Source organism: Dromiciops gliroides, chromosome 4 (assembly GCF_019393635.1).
Source record: "Dromiciops gliroides isolate mDroGli1 chromosome 4, mDroGli1.pri, whole genome shotgun sequence".
Taxonomy (NCBI): domain Eukaryota; kingdom Metazoa; phylum Chordata; class Mammalia; order Microbiotheria; family Microbiotheriidae; genus Dromiciops; species Dromiciops gliroides.
Genome location: NC_057864.1, coordinates 163,402,184 through 163,423,795, shown reverse-complemented (window position 1 = coordinate 163,423,795; position 21,612 = coordinate 163,402,184). Strand labels below are relative to the sequence as shown.

General features: G+C 45.7%; 1 protein-coding gene across 7 annotated transcripts in view; it reads right to left on the bottom strand.

Moving 5' to 3' along the window:
* Window positions 1–698: 698 nt before the first annotated feature.
* The window catches only part of ACACA (acetyl-CoA carboxylase alpha), a 262,916-nt gene continuing 242,002 nt past the window's right edge, over window positions 699–21,612 (bottom strand). For all 7 annotated transcript variants that reach the window (XM_044001690.1, XM_044001692.1, XM_044001691.1 and 4 more), the window contains 4 exons: window positions 14,776–14,930; window positions 13,533–13,703; window positions 5,526–5,662; window positions 699–4,930 (listed from right to left, as the gene is read on the bottom strand). In XM_044001690.1, coding sequence (XP_043857625.1) covers window positions 4,807–4,930; window positions 5,526–5,662; window positions 13,533–13,703; window positions 14,776–14,930 — 587 coding nt within the window. In that variant the 3' untranslated portion in view covers window positions 699–4,806. The remainder of the gene's footprint in view (window positions 4,931–5,525; window positions 5,663–13,532; window positions 13,704–14,775; window positions 14,931–21,612) is intronic.

Here is a 21,612-nt window from a genome sequence, read left to right as displayed (position 1 = left end):
CTCCCACTTCTATGTCCCTCCACCTCCATCTCTGGGTCTCCTGCTCTGCCTTCCAGATGGAGCCCTGGCCTCACTCAGCGGGCTGCTCCCTGCTTTGGTTTCCCCAGCTGCAGGTGCCCTAGCCCCTAACTGTCCTATCTCTTCTCCACATCCATGCAGAGGCCCTTGTCTTCCCCAACAGAAGGGGGCTTTCCATTCTCTGCCTTTGTATCCCCCAGTGCCTGTCCAGCAGGCACATGGATTCCCAACGTTGTGTCTCCATATTCCCCTGTGAGGACTCCAGCCCCTGAAATGAATGGCCTCTGTGAAATGGAGGACCTCTGTGCCCGCTGAAACCTGCTATTGCCCTTAGAGCACAAGGGTCTTTCTCGCTTTTGAACCGTTATCCTCACCAGGCCCTTATCAGGCCATGTACTTTATGTGATACACCTGCTTTTTCTTTGTCTCCTTAGTGGGGCTTTGGTTACCATCCTGTGTTGTCGTGGTGATGACTACAGAAAAACGAGTCTTCCTCTACTACCATTATTTTCAGTGTGGAAGAAAAAGATGAAAACAAAACAAAACAAAACAAAACTGAAGAGATGGTGGGACTAAGAATCGATCATCGATGTGTTTCTATGCACTCCTTCACTTGATACTTACTCCCTCCCCCCAAACAAAGCAATTCCACTTGAGGCCACGAAGACAATAGTTGCCTGTGGGTTTTAATTTGTCTTTTATTAAAAGAAAGTTGTGAGGTAAGTGAGACTCTGCAGCAGCAGAGAGTGTGGACATGCCAGGCAGCTTCCCAAAAGGAAAAGGCAATAACAGTAGTTGTGCATGGTCTCTTCCAGACAGATTCAGCATTGTGTAAGCCTTTCTTCTTCCTTTCTGTCCGTCCTTCTGTCCTTCTGTGAAGGTAACAAGGAAGGCAAAAAATCCTGCTTGCCAGAGTAGCCAGGGAGAGGTCTCTTATGCTCTCTGAAAGCGAAGCAGCAGCTGCAAGCTTAAGGGACATACATTTCTTCTCGAGCCTTACTCATCCCTGCCCTGCCCTGCTCTTCCCCTCCATTCATCAACAGCTTCCAGCTCAGAGCAAATTAGACTGATCTTTTTACATGACTTTTAACATACCCTTTTATTTCATTTTTCTAACAGTGATTTTGGTGCCCAGGCCAGCAAGCCATCCTTGGTTTTGCCTCAGCTCTTGAAAGTGGTGAGTACAGACAATACCTAGGGGGAAGATCAATATAAACCACTGCCTTGCCTTCCCACTGCTCTAGTAGACAATGCAGGTTTCTCCCAAGGAGCTCTCCTTGTTTGTCCTTGTGGTATTACATGAGAAAGAACAGGAACAGGCTGATCAGGTTCCATTTTTCAGTGGGTGAAAACTGAGGCAGAGTAGCACATGTGTGGTCAATTATTGGTCTTAGTGAGAACTCAGGTCTTCCAATTCCCAATTCTTTTTCTCCAATACTGCCTAGCAGGCAGAATTTGAAAAACAGCTTCTGGTATCCAAGGGTGCAGCTTAAAGTTCTTACTTGGCTAAAAGGCAAGTGTGCATTTAGTTGGCTAAATGAGTAAGGAACCTCTCACTAAAATCTCCAATATCTGCCACTTGGTCCCAGTGTTAATTAGATTGACTGTATTAGAAGAACACTCTGAATTCACTACAGTCTTGGAAATTAGAGTTCTCAAGAAAGACAATGAACTTTTGGGGTTGAATGTTTTTCAAATAGGTTTTTTGTGTGTGTACACACATGGGATTGTATATTCAAATTCTTAGTAGATGTGATAATTAAGGAGGCACAGTGAAATTAACATCCCCTCTCTTGTCTGGTCTAGCAGCTACACTCTGAGCTGACCTCTTCTGATGTTACCTCATCCTCCCCAGGGCAAGGCCAATCAGATCTTACCCGGAGAGAAGAGGTTCAATTTAAGTGGCACCTGCTACCTTTTCTGGATTCAACTCACTACAAGTTGAATTGGGACTGAAAAAGGTGCTGTCCCCTTTAAGCGAGGAGAGGGAGGCCTGTGCGTGGTGATCGGATCCAGACATTAAGATCTGTCAGGCTGGACAAGGACACTTAAAAAACCAGGCTTCCTCTTTCATTCCGTGTCTAGCTGGGGGCCTAGTCCAAGTCTGTGGTGTCCTCATGTGAGTCGGGGCAGCCGAGTGCTTACAGAGGTGTGGAGGCTCACCAAGAACTCCCAGTGCAGCTCTTCTGGCCGTCCCTCCCAAGCCCGGCATACGACCCCTCCCCAGCTGGAGATGGGATAGAGGAAAGTGAAGACTGAAGGATGGGACTGGGATAAAATACAAGCTGCAGCTTGGCTGGAGATGAGGAGGGTTATTTCATCAGCGTGTGGGTAGGGTGCAGAGGGGGAGTGAGAAAGGGCATTGGCCTGAAGCCCCTGGGTTGCCTCAGGGTCTTCATCCACCGAATTATTAGCTGAGACAAGTAAATGTTGATTTGTGAACAGAACGAAAAGATAATACGGCAATCTCAGTTCAAGCAAGACTTGGTCAATACATCATTTCTCTTCCTCTTGCCTCAGTAAGCTTGGATCTGTGTAGCACGGGAGGATAGCTGACTTTTCACAGGCTGAGACCCTTTCTGGCTATTGGCCCTATGGAAAGCTCCCCCGCCACGGCACTGCCCAGAGAGGGGAGCTCAAGGAGGCCGGCATTAGCTCTTCACTTTGAACAAGGCCCTTCTTTCTACTTGAAATGGGACGGTAATTGGGGGCATATGGAACACGGGGTCTGTTTTCTAGCAGGGTGCTCACAGGACTAACTTGCATGATCACTGAAACGATGCTGCCAGCCAAGAGAACTGCTGGAGCCTGGTGGAACACCTGACACTGCCCGTAGTGTAGGGAAGTAGAGTTACTGCAGGAAAATGGAATGGTAACCATATTCCTCTCCTATCTGCTCAAAACCCAAAAGCTGAAAGCAACTCTTGGCAGGACAGGTCTGGTGACCCTGGGGGCTTCCCACCTTTGTCTTCCTTTCCCTTCTTGGTCACGCTGGACTTCTCGTCTCCCAGGCTGATAATCTTCCCTCTAGGTACATGATCAGAGTTCACTCTGTCTGATTCTTTTAGACATTCAAGAGTGAGCCTGTGATTCAGAACGGGGGACACATTCAACTAGCCAGTCTGCATGCTGAAGTGCTTGGGCTTTTTCTGTCTGTTGGCTACAGGGTTAAGGCTCCAAACAGCAGCTTTCTAGAAGAACTGCATGGCAAAAGATGTCTCAGGGCTTCCCTTGTTTGTAAACAGTGCCAGGTGCAATGAACTCTCAAGGCAAAAGCAGCTGCTGCCCTGCTTCCAGGCTCCCAACCCCTTCTGGGCTAGGTTAAGACTGGATGAGAGGGGTATTTCATTGGAGCACACACGGATGGAGAGTTAAGTTCTTTTCTTAAATTAGCTACTTGTGGAAAATAAATAATAACACTTTCCTCCAGCCCTCAGTATGCCCCTACAGCTGCCTGGGGAGGTCCCAAAGGACAGCAGCCCCATAACTGAGCTGTAAATGCTATTAATTAAGGTCATGTGGGTCCCAGTTTCATCGGACAGCTTTGCCAGCACTCAAGAGTCACAGTCATTCCCAGTAACCGGGGAACAGCTAAGGGGACAGTCTCTTTAACAAGCAGGGTGCTGGGGGGTGGGAAACACCTGCCGGTCAGTCATTTACTTCCAGTCCTGATGGCAGAGGGATGCAGGAGAAAACAGGTCAGGTACTACAACTAAAGTAAAGACTGAAGGACGTGGTAGTATTGGAGACAGGAGAATGTCACTGTACAGGCACCAGGCTTACTAGTAAAGACCACCTGAACCCCAAGAGGCCAGATTCAGCCCCTTCTCTATGGCTTAAGTAACGAGAAGTTGCATTTCAAGCCAGTAAAGGGCAGGTATGTTAAATCCCATAAATGGCACTTCCACGGTGGGTTTTCCCTCTGGCTAGCACAAGCAGCCCACACAGTCCCTGGGCAGAAGCCCAGAGCCTCACACAGTGCTGGCATTGTTGTTCCCAAAGGCAAGACGGGACAGAGCAACAAGATGAGCCAGAATCTGGGCTCAGCTGGTTTTCCACCCTTTTGTTCTGAAAGGATCTGGTTCAAGACCCTCTACTTCAAGGGTGACATGGCTCTATTTTCTCGATCACTACTGCCTACAAGTCCCCAAAGAACATGCTCCACTGATCGCTTGTGAAACAAGTGTCTTGATGCCCTTTAGCTTGGGATGACACTCCCTCAAATCCCAGGGACAGGGCAAATGAGCTGGGCTCATCTGGGAAACGGCTTTCTTCTTTTCCCAAAGCTTGCTGCTTGCACCTTTGGGCTCACACCCTCCCCAGCCCTCCCCTGCTTGACTGAGGGCACAGGCTCAGGCTCATAAGGCTGGGGGGGGGGAGGGGGGGACAGGGACAGGGATGGGACACATTGGTCCTCTGACTGCCTAGAACTCTGCCAGGAAATGAGGAGTGGGGGAGGGCTGCTGTTGGGTTGGTTAGGGAATAGTAACCTTGTCTTCATTTCAGTAAGACCTCGTGGTATGAATCCATACCCTTCATTGTCTTCTCATTTCCCATGTGGCAGGAGAGGGAGGCATTCTCGTCTGTGTAGGTAATCTCTCGGGTTTTTCCCAGCATGTCCCATGTAACCAGACAAAGTTCAAGGAGAGAGAAAAAGCCCCGTTCATTCCAGGGCTGCATCTGTTCTCTGTGCTCAGGGCAGTAGTCACAGTTGAATCACAAAAGGCAGCTCTGGCCCTTTTCACTGAATAGAGGCAGGGCAGGGCAGGGCAGGGCAGGAAGCTCTTCCTACGTTGAAGGAGAGTCCATCGTGGAGAGAATCCGCACCACTTCTGCCCGCTGAGTTGGTGAGATGTGCTGGGTCATGTGCACTATAGAATCCATGGCAACCTCAGGGTTGGCCTGCACCAAGCTAAAGAAGAAAAGGAGAGTGAGAGTGGTGAGAGGGTGGAGGGCAGAGCTGCTTAATAGCCCCTTAGAAAATGCTTGTTACCTCCAGGGGGCTGAGACACCAGCCACCCCCCCTCCTAAGGAGACAGTTTCAGGAAAAACTTTTTTTTAAGAAGACTCCAACAAGGCTAACTGTAAAACAGCCATCCTCGTGGCTGGAGCAGTCAATTCCCTCCCAACCCAAGAGGTGAATTTGGAAAACTGTAATTGGAGCCGTTTCTGGTAAGTGTGAAGCAAGGACAGTCACACAAAGAACAAGACTTTAGTGCAGTTTAAACTGCATCCTCTAAAGGATGATCCGGTGTCAGAAGCCCTGTGCTACTACTACTCCTGTGACCTGGTCAAAGAGACATAGCTATCATTCAAGTCTATGTATCTGTACCTAGTGACCTTTATTTTCCTATATAAGGGAAATGAGAACTCCCCTATTTCACCCCCTACCCCCTTCTCTGTCTGACTGTGTGGCTGCACATCTTTAACAACTCCTCAGTGTTAGCAAACCTTTCATACCTACTGGGGTATAAAAAAACTCCTGCAGGGGAGCCTCCTCGCCTTACCTTCGGATCTGCTTGAGGATGTAATCTCTTGAAATGTACTTGATGTTTTCATCAACCACTGAACGAAAACCGTCTTCCTCCGTCAGCTGCTTCTCCAGCCACTCTACCAGGTCCTTGTTGTTGTCCCAGACATAGGCCTGCAGACAAATGGTGGGTTGTCAGGAAGCAGGTTTTAGGCCAGAATTGGGCCCTGCTGAACTTGTACTGACTGATGGCACTGTCACAACATGCCTGTTCCCCCTGCTACCATTCCTGAAGCTTAATTACCAATTACCTACACATGGATATAAAATATTATACCAAAGATCTAGGAGATTCCCTTCACAGATGCAGGAGGTAACAAACAATTAGCTCAAGTCAAAAGATGATTTACTCACTCCCCCTTCATTTATTTTAGTAAACACAAATGATGCACATTCAAAGCTCCGACTGGAGCTGCCCACTGAGATCACCCATGCCCACACACTTATTACAGCAGTGACTCTGACAATGTACTGAACTCTTTGGTGAGAGAAAAATATTAAAGAGAAAAAAGATGCAAACCAAAAATCTGAGGTCTTTTCTCTGAGGTCTCAGAGGTACTTCCTGACAAAGCAACAGCTGCCCAACCCCACGCCAGTCCTAAGGGTAACACAGCCACAGCTAAGGCTAAGTGAAGAGCCAGCCTCATAGCAGCAGGGCCTGACCTTGCTTTCCCTTGATCCCTTTTGCATCCCACTCAGGAGCTCGTGTTACTGACCCCATTGCTTAAGTCTGGCCTTTAGTATGAAGCCCATCACAGGATTAGGCATCTAAATCCCAGTTTAGTATCAATGAGAGTATCAAAAGAGGTCAAGGCACCTACAGCCACGAATATCTCAACAAGCCACTTCACTCTCTTTTTCTTTTGCAAGATCATTTAGCTGGATATTTGCTAGGTAGTTAACTACATAATAATTCAGGAGTGTGTTAGAAGCCTAATAGCCTTCTCGTTGCTCTCTTCTCCTCTCATTTTCTTTACAAACCATTTAGGAATCGTTTTGTTAATGGTTTCCGGAAAACCAAGTACCACCATTAGGGCTCATTCATATTTATGTCATTTTGTTTGGGTAATTAAACACAAAGCTCGTCATTTAAAGGTGCGCTATCCTTCTCGGTTATCACTAACGAAGTCAAAGTCAGAATGACAATGAGCTAAGCACTATAATTTAATAGGTGGGTGCATTGAGGGAATCTCAGTGGCTTTGAGGCCAGAGACTTGGCTGTGAGATGCCTGCTTATAATAAGAAGTCATTGAACACCAAGCTATGACTTCTACTCTATATTGGCCAATACCAATTTCATTGCCATGAGCACCTCATGGCCATAGGGAAAAGTTACTAGAAACTATGAGGCTTAGAGTATTTGCTGGCCATTGATCTTGTTTTAAAATAAACAGTCCCTTATCTAGCCCTTGCTACCATCTCCAATGGCTGGGAAGTAGCATGTGTGTGTGTGTGGGGGGTGTTTGAATTATTTCTCCCAACTCTTCCAAATTTCTAAAACATTCCAAAGGCGTCATCTTTCTATCTCAGGCAGCCTCTGAAATTGTAATATTCTGCAGGTCCCTAAGCCAACATTTTATACACAGCATATGAGAAACCCTAAAATCAGTGCTGTCATTTCAACTCCACATCAGTTTCCTCCAATCAAAAAAAAAATCATTAAGGAAACTTTTTGTTTTGTTTTTTTTGTAGAGCCTGTCTAAATTGCCTGAACCTTAAGGCAATGTAGTCTCATGAAGGAGAGAGAGAACAGTCCTGCTGATGACCCTATGATTTTAGTTGTCACTTAAAACAGTTTTGAAAAATGAGGCTAAAAGCAACTGTCTTACCTTCCAGGAATAGTATAAGAGCTAACAGATAATAGGTGTGAAAACATTTGATTTTTTTTAGCATAAGGATAATGACAGGTATGGACCTGTGATTTCATTGATATAGAGAATTCTGGGATATGGATGCAGGTTAACATCTTTTCTGCAACTTCTCTATAGAGCTCCTAAGGGCACTGAGTGGTTAAGCAACTTGCCTACAGTCACATTGTCGGTCTGTGCCAGAGGCAGGACATGAACTCAGACCTGCCTGTCCCTTGAGGTCTAGAGTCTGTACACTTTCTGGGGCTGCCTTTAACGTTTTCTGAACAGGATCTAAATACAAGCTCTTTGGCTCCTCTCCCCTTCCAACACTACAATAGCACTAGCGTCACAGCTTCTACTTACTCAAATAACTCCTGTGACTTTATGGTTACAGAATGTTTTCTCAACATTAACTCATTCAATCCTCACAAAAGCTCTGAAGCAGGTATAGCACAGGTAGCAGCACCCTCATCACACTAGTAGCTGAAGCACTTCAGAGTTCTCTGAGTATGGATGTGAAGAGACACGGTCTCAATGGACCTTTGCCCCACTCTGGTGAGGAAGGCGGATGAGGGGGATGAACCCAGGTCTCCTGACTTGGAGCTCAGTGCCCTCTCCCCCCAGCTCACTGCTTCTAGGGGCTCCTCCTCATGCACATCCCATCCATGGTTTGCTATTGCCTCCAAAGTAAAATCCAAACTTCTCTGCCTGTCACTCAAGGCCCTCCACACACTGACTCCAACCTCCCTTTCCAGCCTTATATGATGATTCTCAATCCATCAACATGCCTTTCCTAAGGCCCTGCTCTATGCCCAACACGGTGCTGGGCCGTTCCCACTTGGAGTGAGGCCTCAGGCCAAGCCCAGGCTATTTCCTATCCATAGACTAAGGTTCACCTTTCTCCATCTCCCCTGATTGAAGCCCTTTTTGATACTCTAAAGACTAACTTCAAGACCCCTTCCTTCCTTCATGGCGTTTTCTCTGATCCTTGGGGGTGAAAATGATCTTTCTCCTGGAACCTTAGAGGACACGCCTTATTTTCTAGTTCTCTAATGAAAACTATACACACGATCACACATGTGTCGGTGTGTTCCTACTGGACTGTAAAGCCCCTGAGGGCTGGGACTGTCTAGCTGAAATGTTCTCTCTTCTTTAGCACCCATACTAGATAGAGGACTCTGCATACAAGAGGCCCTATTAAATGAGCGTTGTTTGATCAGTCTTTACTACACGACGTTGTCTTAAGTTAATATAACATCACTTCCCAAGATGTCGCATGCTCCATAAATATAACTTCTGATATCCTGCCTACATACTGTAAACTTAAACTTTCACATTTCCATCATCAGTATTTCAGACTTTTTTTTTTTGCCCCACTGCTCTGGGATTCCAGTCCATGCCCCCTGCATACACAGCCAAATGCTTATGAAGATTTCATGGGAGGAAAAAAAAATCCGTAAATGCTTCTTGGGTTTCAGACCTGAGAAGAGCTAGGTTTACCCAAGAATCCCAAAGCTTTTAGTCTAGGAGAATATTTAATACTCTTATTAATCATTTTTAATCCGTTTGCTTTTAATTAAGTAACAGCATGATGCTTTCCTATCAACATATGCCAGGGAACAGATTAATTGTGGCTTAAGATAACTCTTCTTGATTGGTGTAATGTATTAGCTAACGAGATGCCCGCTTCTAAAGATGCTCAGGCACTACCTAGGAAAGCTTGTTGTCCTCTCGAGAAAACTGTTCTTTCTTCCCCTTTCAGAGCCCCCAAGTGTTGGGTTTAATTTAGACATTTTTCTTTAAAAAAACAAAAACTAACTCAGAAATAGAATTATAATAAATGCCAAGTTGTTCCTCGAAGGTTAGCCCTTCTACAAAATATCAGTATCATGTTTTGTTTTTGTTTTTTTTGTTTTTTTTGTTTTTTTGCAGGGCAATGAGGGTTAAGTGACTTGCCCAGGGTCACACAGCTAGTAAGTGTCAAGTGTCTGAGGCCGGATTTGAACTCAGGTACTCCTGAATCCAGGGCCGGTGCTTTACCACTGCGCTATCTAGCTGCCCCTGTATCATGTTTTAAAGAGGAGCTGATCACCAAGTATGTTTGGTTGGATCTTCACTGCCAAACTGACAAAATCTAACTGCAATTCCTGGCCAGCGTCCCAGAAGCAAGTCTTCACAAACTTCATTTCAACAATGACCAAAAAGTGATCTCACATACCACCCCCTGGAGAAAGATACAGGCTGGGTTTGTGATCAGCATCAGTTTTCCAGTCTTATGGAGAAGGAAAGCTGAAAAGCTACTCAGAAGCAGTATCTAACAAAATTGCAAACATCTGGAAGAAACCTTTTGCTTTTTTGAGCAGATTCAATTATTTCCCTATTGAATGGGGTATTTGTTTTGGTGCTGGGCAGTAAAACCGGTTCTCCCTGTAGGAGAGCAGCGGGCTTGGGGAACACCCGGGCTTTGGTGTCAGATCTATCAATGTGTCTGTGAGCAAGCTTTCACCTCTGGGTCTCAGTTTCCTCTTCTGTAAAACAAGGTTGTCATATTAGATTGTATCTATGGCCTCTTCCAGGTCCAACACATAAGGACTATTCTCAATGCTGATTTAAAGGCAAGTGAATGTCATGACCAAATACAGTTACAGGGGATGGAGGACAGCAGGAATAAACAAATGCTTGGTCATTAGCTGCATGGCAGTGGTCAGGCCCCAAAATAGAGGGTCTCGGAACAGAGCTCTGTCTTGTTTTATGTTAAAAAACAATCTTTTTTTTGGGGGGGGAGGTGAGGAAATTGGGGTTAAGTGACTTGCCCAGGGTCACACAGCTAGTAAGTGTTAAGTGTCTGAGACCGGATTTGAGCTCAGGTCCTCCTGACTCCAGGGTCAGTGCTCTATCCACTGAGCCACCTAGCTGCCCCTTAAAAACAATCTTTAAAAAAAAATTTAGCCGCTTTTAATACTAGTGAAATACCAATGAATTACTAAAAATAATCCCAATAGTGGTCCTAGAGATGTTGAACAGACACTTTTATCGGTAGCTATCTCCTTGTGCAGTAATAGATAAGTATCTTTTAGAACACCATTTGACCTCACTAATTGTTTTAGTCATTAGTATATCTTATTGAATCTAAATGAACTATTTGCAAAGTTTCCTTCCAAGTATTACTTAAATAGGATAGCTGATAAGCTGTCCTGGTTAAGTCAATTCCCAAGTCTAGGATGTTACAGGATAAGTACAACTCTGCCAATAACTCCAACACGTGGGGCACCTGGCCCTCCTTCTCCAATGAGTGAAAGTTAGAATCCTAGAAAAGGCCTTCCCCTTGCTAAGATTTTACAGATAATGACATTGATATCTGGAAGGTAAAACGATCTGCCCCAACTGATGCAACTAGTTTCTGTGCCAATGTTGAAGCAAAGACGTGAAAGCAGAAGAGAGATGTGGGAGTGGGACTGGTGAGGGGCTCTCCTTCCCTGTCAACTCACCTAACATGGTTCTTACCATTCCATGGAGCTAGCAAGAGCTTTCTAGCTCATCTTTCCTTCCTTCATTCCCCCTCATTTTCACCCCCACCACACTTTCTAAGGACAATGACACAATAACCCAACCTTAGCTAAATGTGGGAAATGTGGCATTCCGTATCTGCCCCCAAAACCATTCAATTCATTTTGCTTTCCACATGGGAGCTGGAACAAGGCAACCGGGCCGTCATCTGGGCAAAAAAGAATTGTATGGTCTTAGTTCAGGATATCTTAACAGATTCGGTTTTTTCATAAGCAAGAAGAGCTAGTCCTAGGTCCAGCTATCATCATGTGTCCTTGAGCAAATGACCTTTCGGTAAAATGGGGCTAAGTACCACCAGCTATTCTACTGTTAGAAAGCAAAGAAGATAACAGGTGTGTGATTATCCATTTCCAAAATGGGTTTTCAATAATTAAGAATGGCAGCATCTCACTGCAAGTAATAAGGAAAGAGAGCAGCTAAGAGTAATAAAACTCAGTGCAACAGATTCCTCAAAGGGAAACTTCAAAGTTAAACTGTTCCATTCAAGTCTCATGGCATTTTCAAACAGTCTGGCACTAAGCAAAGGAAGAGCCAACCGCATGGGCCCCCAAGGTGCCGGCCTGTCCCCACTGCTCCCTCTCCAGCCCTGTTCTGGACGTCCATCGCTGCTGCTATGGCAGGAGACCTTTTTCCCAACCACTGTCCAAAAAACTGAAGACAAATTGTGCATCATGCAAGGTTTAGGAAAAATTACCCCAAGTCATTCCTGAACACATGGGATTTAGAATTACTTGCCAGTTTCTCATACTCTTTGTGAGGAAGTAGAAACCCTGTTACAACATCCCCGAAATGTCCTCACTCCTGCCGAGTTGGCAGGATGCAGAAGGTGGTTCCAGTCGCTAGCCCTGATACTACTCAGTCTTTTGTCCTTCCTTAGTCCTGCTTCCGTCTATCCCCTGCCCCCCTCCTAGAACCTTTTCCCTTCTCTTTGGGTAGACCTCCACTTAAGTTCTGACTCAAACTCACCAGATAAGGAGCTGGTGACTATTTCAACTAGATGTAGGTGAGAATAATGGAGGGTGGAGGCAACACATAATATCTTCATTTCTCTCATCTCCTCTCCCAAGAGGCCTTCATGCTTTGGCCACACTGGCTTCCATGTCCCTGGCCCCTAAAGTTGTCTATTCACAAGCTAGGGGGCTGGCGGTGCCCTCTGTATTTTACTACTTCCACACAAGCAGCCAGGGAACAAACAGCATTTCTTGTCATCATCGTTAAGAGAGATGAAAACAACCTCTTTCTTCACATCATCAACCCTCCAGAGGAGAGAGCTCTAGGGAGCAGCTGAAGCACCCCTCTCTACTCACATCATGCTCACTTGTAGTGCCTAGTGAAGCCATGCTCTTCCATTAGTGACTAATGCGGTAGGAAGGCAAGGGAGGCCTTTCCTGGCAACAAGCACACACTCCATTTACCTAGCTGGCCACTCTTAACTCGAGAACAACCTCCATTTTACACTTGCCTGGCTTTCAATGCCAACTTGCAGTAGAAGCTGCCAGCAGACATGAAACAATTGTTGTACTCTATTATGATGCCCCCAAGTGAGTGACCACCACCTGAACTGGGAGTCCCATCAGGCCAAGTTCCCCCCCTGCCATACCGGGAGTATTTATACACGGTGGCTTTCCAGTAACTGCAGCTTAATTAGTTTAAAACAAACTAGTGCCCTTCAATAATGGTTAAAGCAGAAGCTCTAAACCGCTCCTCCTCTCCAGACCCAACATAGTGTGTCAGCAGACTCAGGCGCTAGGACGATGGACGGTGGCACTGGAGCCATGAAAAAAGGTAGAACATATGTGAAGTGCTTTGCAAACCCAAGTGCAATGTAAACATTAACAATTATTTACACACACACACGCACACACACGCACCCCAGCTTTATGGAACAGGCTATGTCCACAGGCACCATGTGTGTGTGTGTATGTCTCTGTCTGTCTCTCCTCTCTCTCTCATAGCCAAGTATCTCTAGGTAGCTATCTCAATCCTCTACTTTCCCAAGAAAAGGAAGGGGATCAGAGCAAAGGACAAGAGCTGGTAAGTAGCTTGTTTCCTAGTCCTGTCTAGAGATTAAAACTCCTTTGGAGCTAAGCCAATAATGAGCATACAGAAAGCCATTCATAACAAGATGCCTGCTTCTAATCAGATGTTCTCTTAACAAAGTATGCTTTCTTTGTGGTCCCAACATGAAAATGTAAAGTAAGGGGAGGCTTTGAGGCCACACCATCCCCCTAGAGCAGGGTTTCTTAACCTGAGGACCATGGACCCACAGGGAGCAGATTTCAAGGGGGGGGGGGGTCTGTAAAACTGGATGGAAAAACAGATCTCCATTTTCCCTATGAAATCTAGCATTTCCTTCAGGTTTGATGCAGGCATCAAACATTACCAAGAAGAGGTCTACAGGCTTGGGCCCTGTCTTCCCTACACGACACCTGAAGAAAGCCTGGGGAAGTCACACAAGACCGGTTCCCACCGCCCTCCAGTGGAAGGAGAGGGCAGAGATCAAGGGCAGGCCCCAAGACTACCCCCGCCCCTCCTCCCCCTTGGCCGGGACTGGGGCAGCTTCTCACCTTCACTGTTCCTTCCACCTCCACAAACCAGCGCCTAAGCATGGCCTGGATCTGGCCATCCGTCAGCTCTGGATTGGCTGCATGGATCTTCTTCTTCACCAAGTCTTCCAAGAGCAGCCGCCTCAGGCGCCAGTAGAAGAAGGTACGGGATGTTTTCCAGTCTAGAACATCCTGTGTAAAGTAAGAGAGAAGTCATTCCAGCCCCTGAGATGGTTTTGTTTCTCGGTGCAGGCCACAGCTATGGCTCCATCATAGGCAAGGCAGGAGTACACTCAGGACACAAAGGCCGGGGGTGAACTGGGTCTTCCAATAAACATCCAGGGAAGGGAAAGCAAGAATCTGTTACCACTGCTGAGAGAGGAAGCAGCTGACGGCCTTCCAGAGGCTCAAGATGCCTCCCCCACCCCAACCCCACCAGCCAACTTTGTGTCAGCAACGAGAAACTCCAGACCATGCCTCTCATCCCAGGACAGAGTGACAGTGGTGGGTGGCCCTCTGCACACCAATGAGCCAAGCAAACACTTGACTGACATTCCAGCTAAGAGCCTGTACGGCCAGAGAAACAAACATTGAATAATTGGTTTTGAGTAGACACGGCTAAACGGCCTTGCATGCAGATCAGATCTAAGTTAGTGGCTGCTGTCCTAAAGCCCCAAGCCCTGAGAAATCCTACAGCATGAGGTGATGAGGTAGTGAAGCGGCATGCTTCTGGGTCCAGAATCACTTTGACCTGAGTTCCAAATCCAGCATCAGACAGCTCCTGGCTGTGTGATCCTGGGCAGGTCATCTGACCTGTTTGCCTCAGTTTCCTTATCTGCAAAATGGGGGTAATAGTAACACCTACCTCGAAGGGTTGATAGGAGGATCAAATGAGATAATATTTGCAAAACTCTCAGCAATCCTTAAAAGCCCCATATAAAGACTAGCTATTTATTAATAATATCATCATCATTTATTAGCTCTGCTAGCCCTGATGCTAGCAAAAATGACTCAAATTCCCACCTTTTGAAATGTAGCTAATTCATAAATTACAATGTGCTTTATTGGTACGATCAGTGTAGATGGGGGAACCACAACAAGGAATGTAAGATCTGTATAGTCCACAAAGCCTGATAAATCTCTCAGCAGACAGTGCACTGTTCCAGTTCTAGCTCACTGTTCCGTAGTGAGCATGTGGACCCCCAAGTGACACCCACATCCATGTGTTTCTGACAGTTAGGAGAAAGGCAGCCATCATACTTACATTAATGACACCCTTTTCCTGCATCCGGCCCGGTGTGTCATGCAAGTCAGCAAACTGCACGGCTACCTGGTGGTAAATGGGAATGAGGAATTCCTCCCGTTCCTTCAGCTTGCTCTCCAACTCCTTCCGCTCAGCTGGGCTTAGCTCTGGGGTGCCTGCAATTAGAGAAACCTGCCCATCACACTCCATGATGATGAAAAATCTCTCTGCATTAAATAAAAATCCCCCTAACCCCCTTTCTCTGAACTTAGCAGCTGGTCTACAATGCCAACAGTAATATATTCTTTAAGTCAAGCAGCCAAAAGCATACAGACCGCCTTTGGGTCCTCTAAAGGACATACAGCAGCAAAACTATATCAGAAACTATTTATTCTTGTCCTTTGGGAATCATTTAAAACCGTAGTTCCTCCTTGTACTACAATGTCTGATGAGGCAATGTTCTTTGTGGGGCGGCTCTCTTGGTTACTCTAGGTTGGGTCTACAACTGGTGCTTGGTTGCCATAAGCTCCCAATGGAAGCTTCACTTGCCACAGTACCATCAGTCAGCAAGCGTTTATGCTCTGCCACTGCGCTAATCATTGAGAAAGGAAGACAAAAATGAACAAGTACCTTCCTTCAAGGAGCTTACAATCCTGGGGATCGGAAAGCGATACAGAAGACAAAGACCCAAGCCCCTCAAACTCAGGAGACAACCGGTTTGTTGTTTTCCACGACAGTAGCAGTTATATACTGCTGAAGAATGAGCAGGTGGACTGGCGTTTTTTTTAGCTGAAGTCATCTAGTTTTGTCCCTATGCCTGCCCCAAACAGCCGCCAAACTTTATTCTGGTGTCAATGACTCTCTCAAACTTGCAGGTACATTACTATATAGGCACTAATCTCACATTTGGAAATTTGTGACCTCAGTTTTTTTTTTTTGTAATCTTAAATTAACACAACCCAATAAAATGAATGCCAGATAAGCATGCCTGGTGGCAGGTCAGCATATTAGCTACTGGGGGGTTTTCTACCCCTCTAGGACTACTCACTAGGTCAACACTTGATCTAAACGATCAAATCATTCTTGCGACTGAGCTAAGAAAGAAAAGACTCTGCCACATTCTACCCACACCTGACAGCCTAACAACTCCTCCAGGGACCTGGGCTCTGCAAGCACAAGGTGCTGTGATGCAACAGTATTGGGGGGGGGGGGGGGAGCACACTTTGGAATCTCCTGTAAGGAGGAAAGCCTCTTCAGAAATCAATGCTATCCTAGTAGAGGTGTTGATAGTTTGTGCTTTTCATCTTAATTAATCTCAGAATGGGGCCTACGATCAATACTGAAAATTTAGCCACTTGCCTCGTGTGGAAGGTCGAGTTCGACTGAAGGAGCAATAGGTGACAGCTCCCAGCATCAGGGAAGACCCGAGGTACTTTGTCACCAAAGCTGACAAATAAATACATGCCCACAGGTGATGGGATGCGTGCGAGAACAGTCTATTTCAAGCATGCCTGTCTGAAGACAGTCCTTGTTGTTTATGCTACTATGAATCATCCTCCATGAACAGCCTTGGGCTGCTAAGTGAGCCGGTATTATGAATAAACAAATGTTAGCAGAACAGAGAGGGATCTGTAGGATGTGGTTTCATTTTTCTGTGGGGTTTTTGTTACCCAAGTTGACTTTTCCCTCCTTAAAATCAATGGCCATTTTTAACCTGTGGTGAAGAAAGTCCAGGACTAACAATTCTTTCTTGCTCTGCATGAGGGCAATGAATAGTTTTCTGCTGTCAGCCTCAGCCTGAGCATAGGCAATGGAAGGGCTGAATTGAGCTAAACTCTGTAGCAGCTTTCAAGAAGTAGAGAAATCCATTCATTCTGGTGATCTGAACTCAGCCCACTTAGGGGAAAACTTGAGACGACTGTCCTGCCAAATCTCTGAGATGTGACTTGCTAACTTTAAATCCTCTTGCCACAGGTGCCACTGCCTGACTTTGGAGGGCAAATGAGGCACGAGAAGCTAAAATGTCTCCTGGATTACCTGTCCTCATACAGAAAGGGTCTTGAAAATAATTTCACTTTGATTTTACAAAAAGAAAAACACAAAACTGAAAAGAGCCATGCCGCGCAGCCTAATAAAGAGGCTCATTTCCAAGGCTGCATCTGATGCTGAGACAAAAGCTCCCACGCACTCTCCAGCCGGTGGGCCAGGTCCCATCCTTATGCAGTGCTTCTGCTCCCAAGGGGCAGGGGACAGGGAAAGAAGAGGTCACAGGTCTTCAGCTGAAAACCAAACAAGGAGCCCATAACCCCTCATGGTCCCTCCTCTGTGAAGGCACACACAACTTTATACTCTTTTCCATTAAGTGACAGTACTCCCTAAGGAGGCCGCCCCTTGGCTAAGCTGTCCCAAGCGCTGCTGTGGAGAGATGGTAGGCTGCGGCAGAGCTGGCATTTTGAGAAAGTCTGGTTCTTCTCACCAGAGAGAAGGGGCCAGATGTGGATCCTATCTACATAGGAGGAGCATCCACTGGTGGATGAGTCAGGCTGCTCTGTGAGCAGAGATTAGGACTTTTCAAAGATGGATGGCTCCTTCATTATGGTTTTATAAAACAAAGATGAAAAAAGTTCAAATTTCATAATTTTGTCAGCCCAAAAGACCAAAGGGTATTCTCCAGTGGGATTACACATCTCCTCAATCAGCTATAATGCCTCTGAACAGGGCCTCGTGGCCTTTCTCAAACTACCGAAGTGATGATGGGGAGGCCGGAACAAAAGAAATCTCTAAAAAGTACATGTAAGAAAGACAAGGATTCATTTGTGTGTGTAGAAAAAGCTTTTTAGAAATAAAAAAGTTTACTTTCCCCAAATAAAAGGTTGCTGTTAAATCAGGATATTCCTGTAGTCCATACTGTATGCCACTCTCTCCTTGTACCAGTAAAGCAGCCAGCCCCATAATGATTTAGGGGAGATTAACAAATATGTCAATGTCCATTTTCTGCTTAATTTAAAAGCAGCGTCTATAAAGATTTTTGACTTCTGAACCCTGTTCTCCTGAAAGAAAGAAGGTAAGAATGAGGAGGGGGATAAAGAGTGATTATCCTATCATTGATCGTTTGTCAGAAGCATTTCTTATTCACTGGGCTATTGTAAAAAGCTAAGCTCTCGATCAATCCTGTAAGCCCCCTGCACAATTAAATATCTTGGAATGGTTTTCTTTCTTTTCTAGCCAGATCTGGGAGCCTCAGGCTTTTTAGGAAAGCAAGTTTTGTGTGTGCATTGGGGGCGGTAAAGGTGGGGAGGGTCAAAAGAACACTCAACAGAGAGAAAAGTGTCTTTGAGACTCCTGTTCCCAAAGGCTGATGAGGAAACTAAGAGGGAGGAAAGAGAATACCAAAATCCCCCATCATTCACCCCATCTTCCTAAATTCTTCCACCCAGAAAAGTCCAGTCCTTCAATTTAACTGAAAAGCAAATGCAGAGAGTGGAAGGCAGAGCAGAAGTGGAGCAGATGTTCACATCCCTGGGTCAGGAAGCTGCAGCAGAGTGCCACACAGCCATCTCCTGGCCTCTACTGTTTGTTCCATCCTCATCACGTCCTTCTGGATGAGGTCAGTGTGTGACTCCTGCAACAGGAGTCTACCCCAGAGGAGCGGAGCTCAATCAGAGGCCCTCAGAGTCTGGCCAGCACCGGGTGACCTTACAGAAATCAGGCTGCCTCCCTGGGCAAGAAGACCTAAGCCTAATCTTAAACATCTCAAATGAAGAATAAATTAATGTCTAAGTTTTGAAATTAAGGTAACAAACATTCGAGTTTAGGAGGTTTTTAGTGCAAATCCTCATCTTAAAAGATCTTTCTACAGTCACCATGGTGGAAGAGAAGATAGAAAAGAACCTATTTCTAGACGTACAAAGGTGGGCCTTATTTTATACAATTTCTGTGTTCTTGAACAACTTTGCATAAATGAAATATTTTAAATGCCCTGGGAGAGCTATTTAAAGGGTTCCTGCTGTGAATCCTCTGGTAAAGCAAATAACTCTTACATAATGGGAATAATCTCTCCCGATGTATGTGCTTTATAAATTCAGATTTTCCTAGATCTGCTTTTCTTCAAAGTGGGGCACACCTGAATAAACAAATGTATTTGGCATGTTAATTTTTTCAGAGAATCTGGGAGTCCTTTCCAGAGCTTTTGAAGCCAAAGGTTCTGAGTAAAATGGAGGCCCAGGCCAGCAGCTGCTGGTTCTCTGGGGCTCATCTAACAAACACAGAAGTTCACACACAAGGGAATGAAACCACAAAGTGCACATGCCTCTTCTCCCATCTCCACAGCTGTCAAAAAGCTCACCTTGCCCTCACCCTTACCCATCTAGCCCACATTGTTCCAAACCTCATTCCAGTCCAAGTGGACTCCTCACTATTCCCTGACCTCAGTCTGCCTCTGCACAGGCCACCCTTCATGACAGGAAGACAATTTCTCCCCTCTCCCTCATAGACTCCTTTGGGCCTTCTTAGCTTAAGGGTGAGCTCTGGCCTTTCCAGGCACCTGGGTGATCAGTGCCCTTTGGATGAACAAGTCTGAGCACCTGTTCTATCTACTGCCCCATTAAATGTTGGCACTAGCTATTCCTCTCCTAAAGTGAGGCAGGTCACAGGTCACACAAGGATCTCTGTGAGTGGCAGCACTGGGGGTGGGGGGAAAGACTGGCAGTGCCCTTTAATGATAATCTCCAAAATGCCCAGAGAGCTAAGGCTTTCTTGATTCAAGTGATGATAGAGAAGAGGGCACTGAAGAATCATGGACCACTAATTCTTGGGGGGAGGCATGCCCTGATGCTTTTATAAAGAACTGGACTAAAACATCTGTCCCTTCTCCCCAGAAAACATTACCTACTGCTTCACCTCTGACTGCATCGAACTACTTCTGAATCAAGGGATGACATAGTATCTAAGCTGCTACTGATAAGGATGGAGGAAAGACCCAATAATGTCCCACCTTATCCAATGGGGACCCTGTGTCATTTCCTAGCCTTGCCTGCATCAAACCCCAGTGCTGGAGGTGCCTGCCACATTGCTATGTGGGGAACATGCTATAAAAACCAGGGGAGAAAAAGGCAGTGCTCCTTGGGCATGGGCATCAGCACACATAGCTGAATAAATGGAAAAGTGTTATCAAGTTCTTCTTATGATCACTGTGCTAAGGACTGGGCACACTATTAAAACAAAAGCAAAGTTGTGTGACCCTGGGCAAGTCACTTAACCCTCACTGCCCTGCAAAAACAAAATAAAACAAACAACAAAAAAAGCAAAAGCAGAGTTTCTGCCCTCACAGAGCTTACATTCCAACGAGTCCGGGGAATCTCAACCTGGGGTTTGAGTACCTGTACGGGGTACAAGAAGCATGGAGAGCCTACATGGGGACTATATAATAAATAACTATCATCCTATGGAAATTAATCTCACTTCTTATGTGTGTATGCATGAATTATTTCCTTTCATATTTAATAGGAGTTTAAGGGAAGATTTTCTAAAAGCCAATGTGTAAGGAGAGCCAAAAAGGGTTGGGAACTCTTGAAATAGAGTGAGACAATACAAATAGGAGTGGTGGTCAGAGGAGGGGAGCGTGGTTTAGAAAGTTATACGGAGCGGAGTCCAAGGGGGGTGGGCTGAGAGACCCTTCTGAGTTGCAATGTCAATTAGATTAGGCTGCCAGAACAGGAAAGGAGAGAGGAGTCTTGGAATCAGAGGATATGGCCCAGGAAGGGAGCTCTGGACATCAGTGAGTAAACGCCTCTGGGACCATATCTAGTCCTGACAGCGACAGCAGTAATGGGAAGAGGATACATGTTGAGCTAGGGAATTTCCTCACTGCTCACAACTTCCTAAGGGACAGCACATAATATTCCCTCATTCATTCCCTCTCTCTCCCTCTCACGTGTGTGCATGCATGTATGCATGTATATGTGTGCATACACACACACACTCTCACGTTTTCCATCCAAGTCAACTTGTTCCCCTGAGTCTGACCCAGTTCAAAGATCACCTCAAATTGCCTCCTGCCTTGCAAAGTAGATGGCCAAAAATATTAACACCACCACCACCACCACCAAAAAACTCCCTCAGATCTCTGGGTCACATCTGCCAGTAAAACAACTCTAGAAAGTAAAAAGTTCTCTTTCTTCAGGGCTCTTTTCTGTTCCCTGTATGAGCCCCAATTTGATTATAAGTAATTGTGTTTCATTAGGGGTTTTTTTGTGAGGAAGGCATTGGACCTGAATTTGCAGATACCAAAAGTTGTGCTAGTTTTCTCATACCTGAAAATACTTTTGATAGATTAATAGCTAAAAGGGGTCTAAAGGTATTTGAGAGAATGCTAGCTACATCAGAGGAGGGGGTAGGGACCAGAAGACAGCCCATGTAAGGGCTAAACATTTCTAGGACACAGTCCATGCGGGCAGTACCCAAGATAGCTTGTGAAAGAGAACCCAGCTGCCCAGGAATGGAGCCTCTACAGAGGTGAGTGAGTAATAGATCTTGGCAATCAATCAACAATCACTTATTAAGCACAGAACAAGATTTCAATAAAAGTTTCTCAATCCCAATGAACTTTTTATTTTGGAAAGAAGGACAGGAAGGGGAGGAGAGGAACCACGATCAGTCATAACATGCCTGATGCCATTTTGCTGTTGCTGCTGCTGCTTTTAAGTGACTTGTCCTTTTCCCTTCTGAATACAAGAGGATCACTAATATCCCAAAGAGAGGCCATCAGACATAAAAAGCCTCTAGTCACAGCAGCTGGAGAGGAGGGACTTTGACTTCAGCAGTGGTTTTGATTCTCCTGACTTAACAGATTCGTAAGAG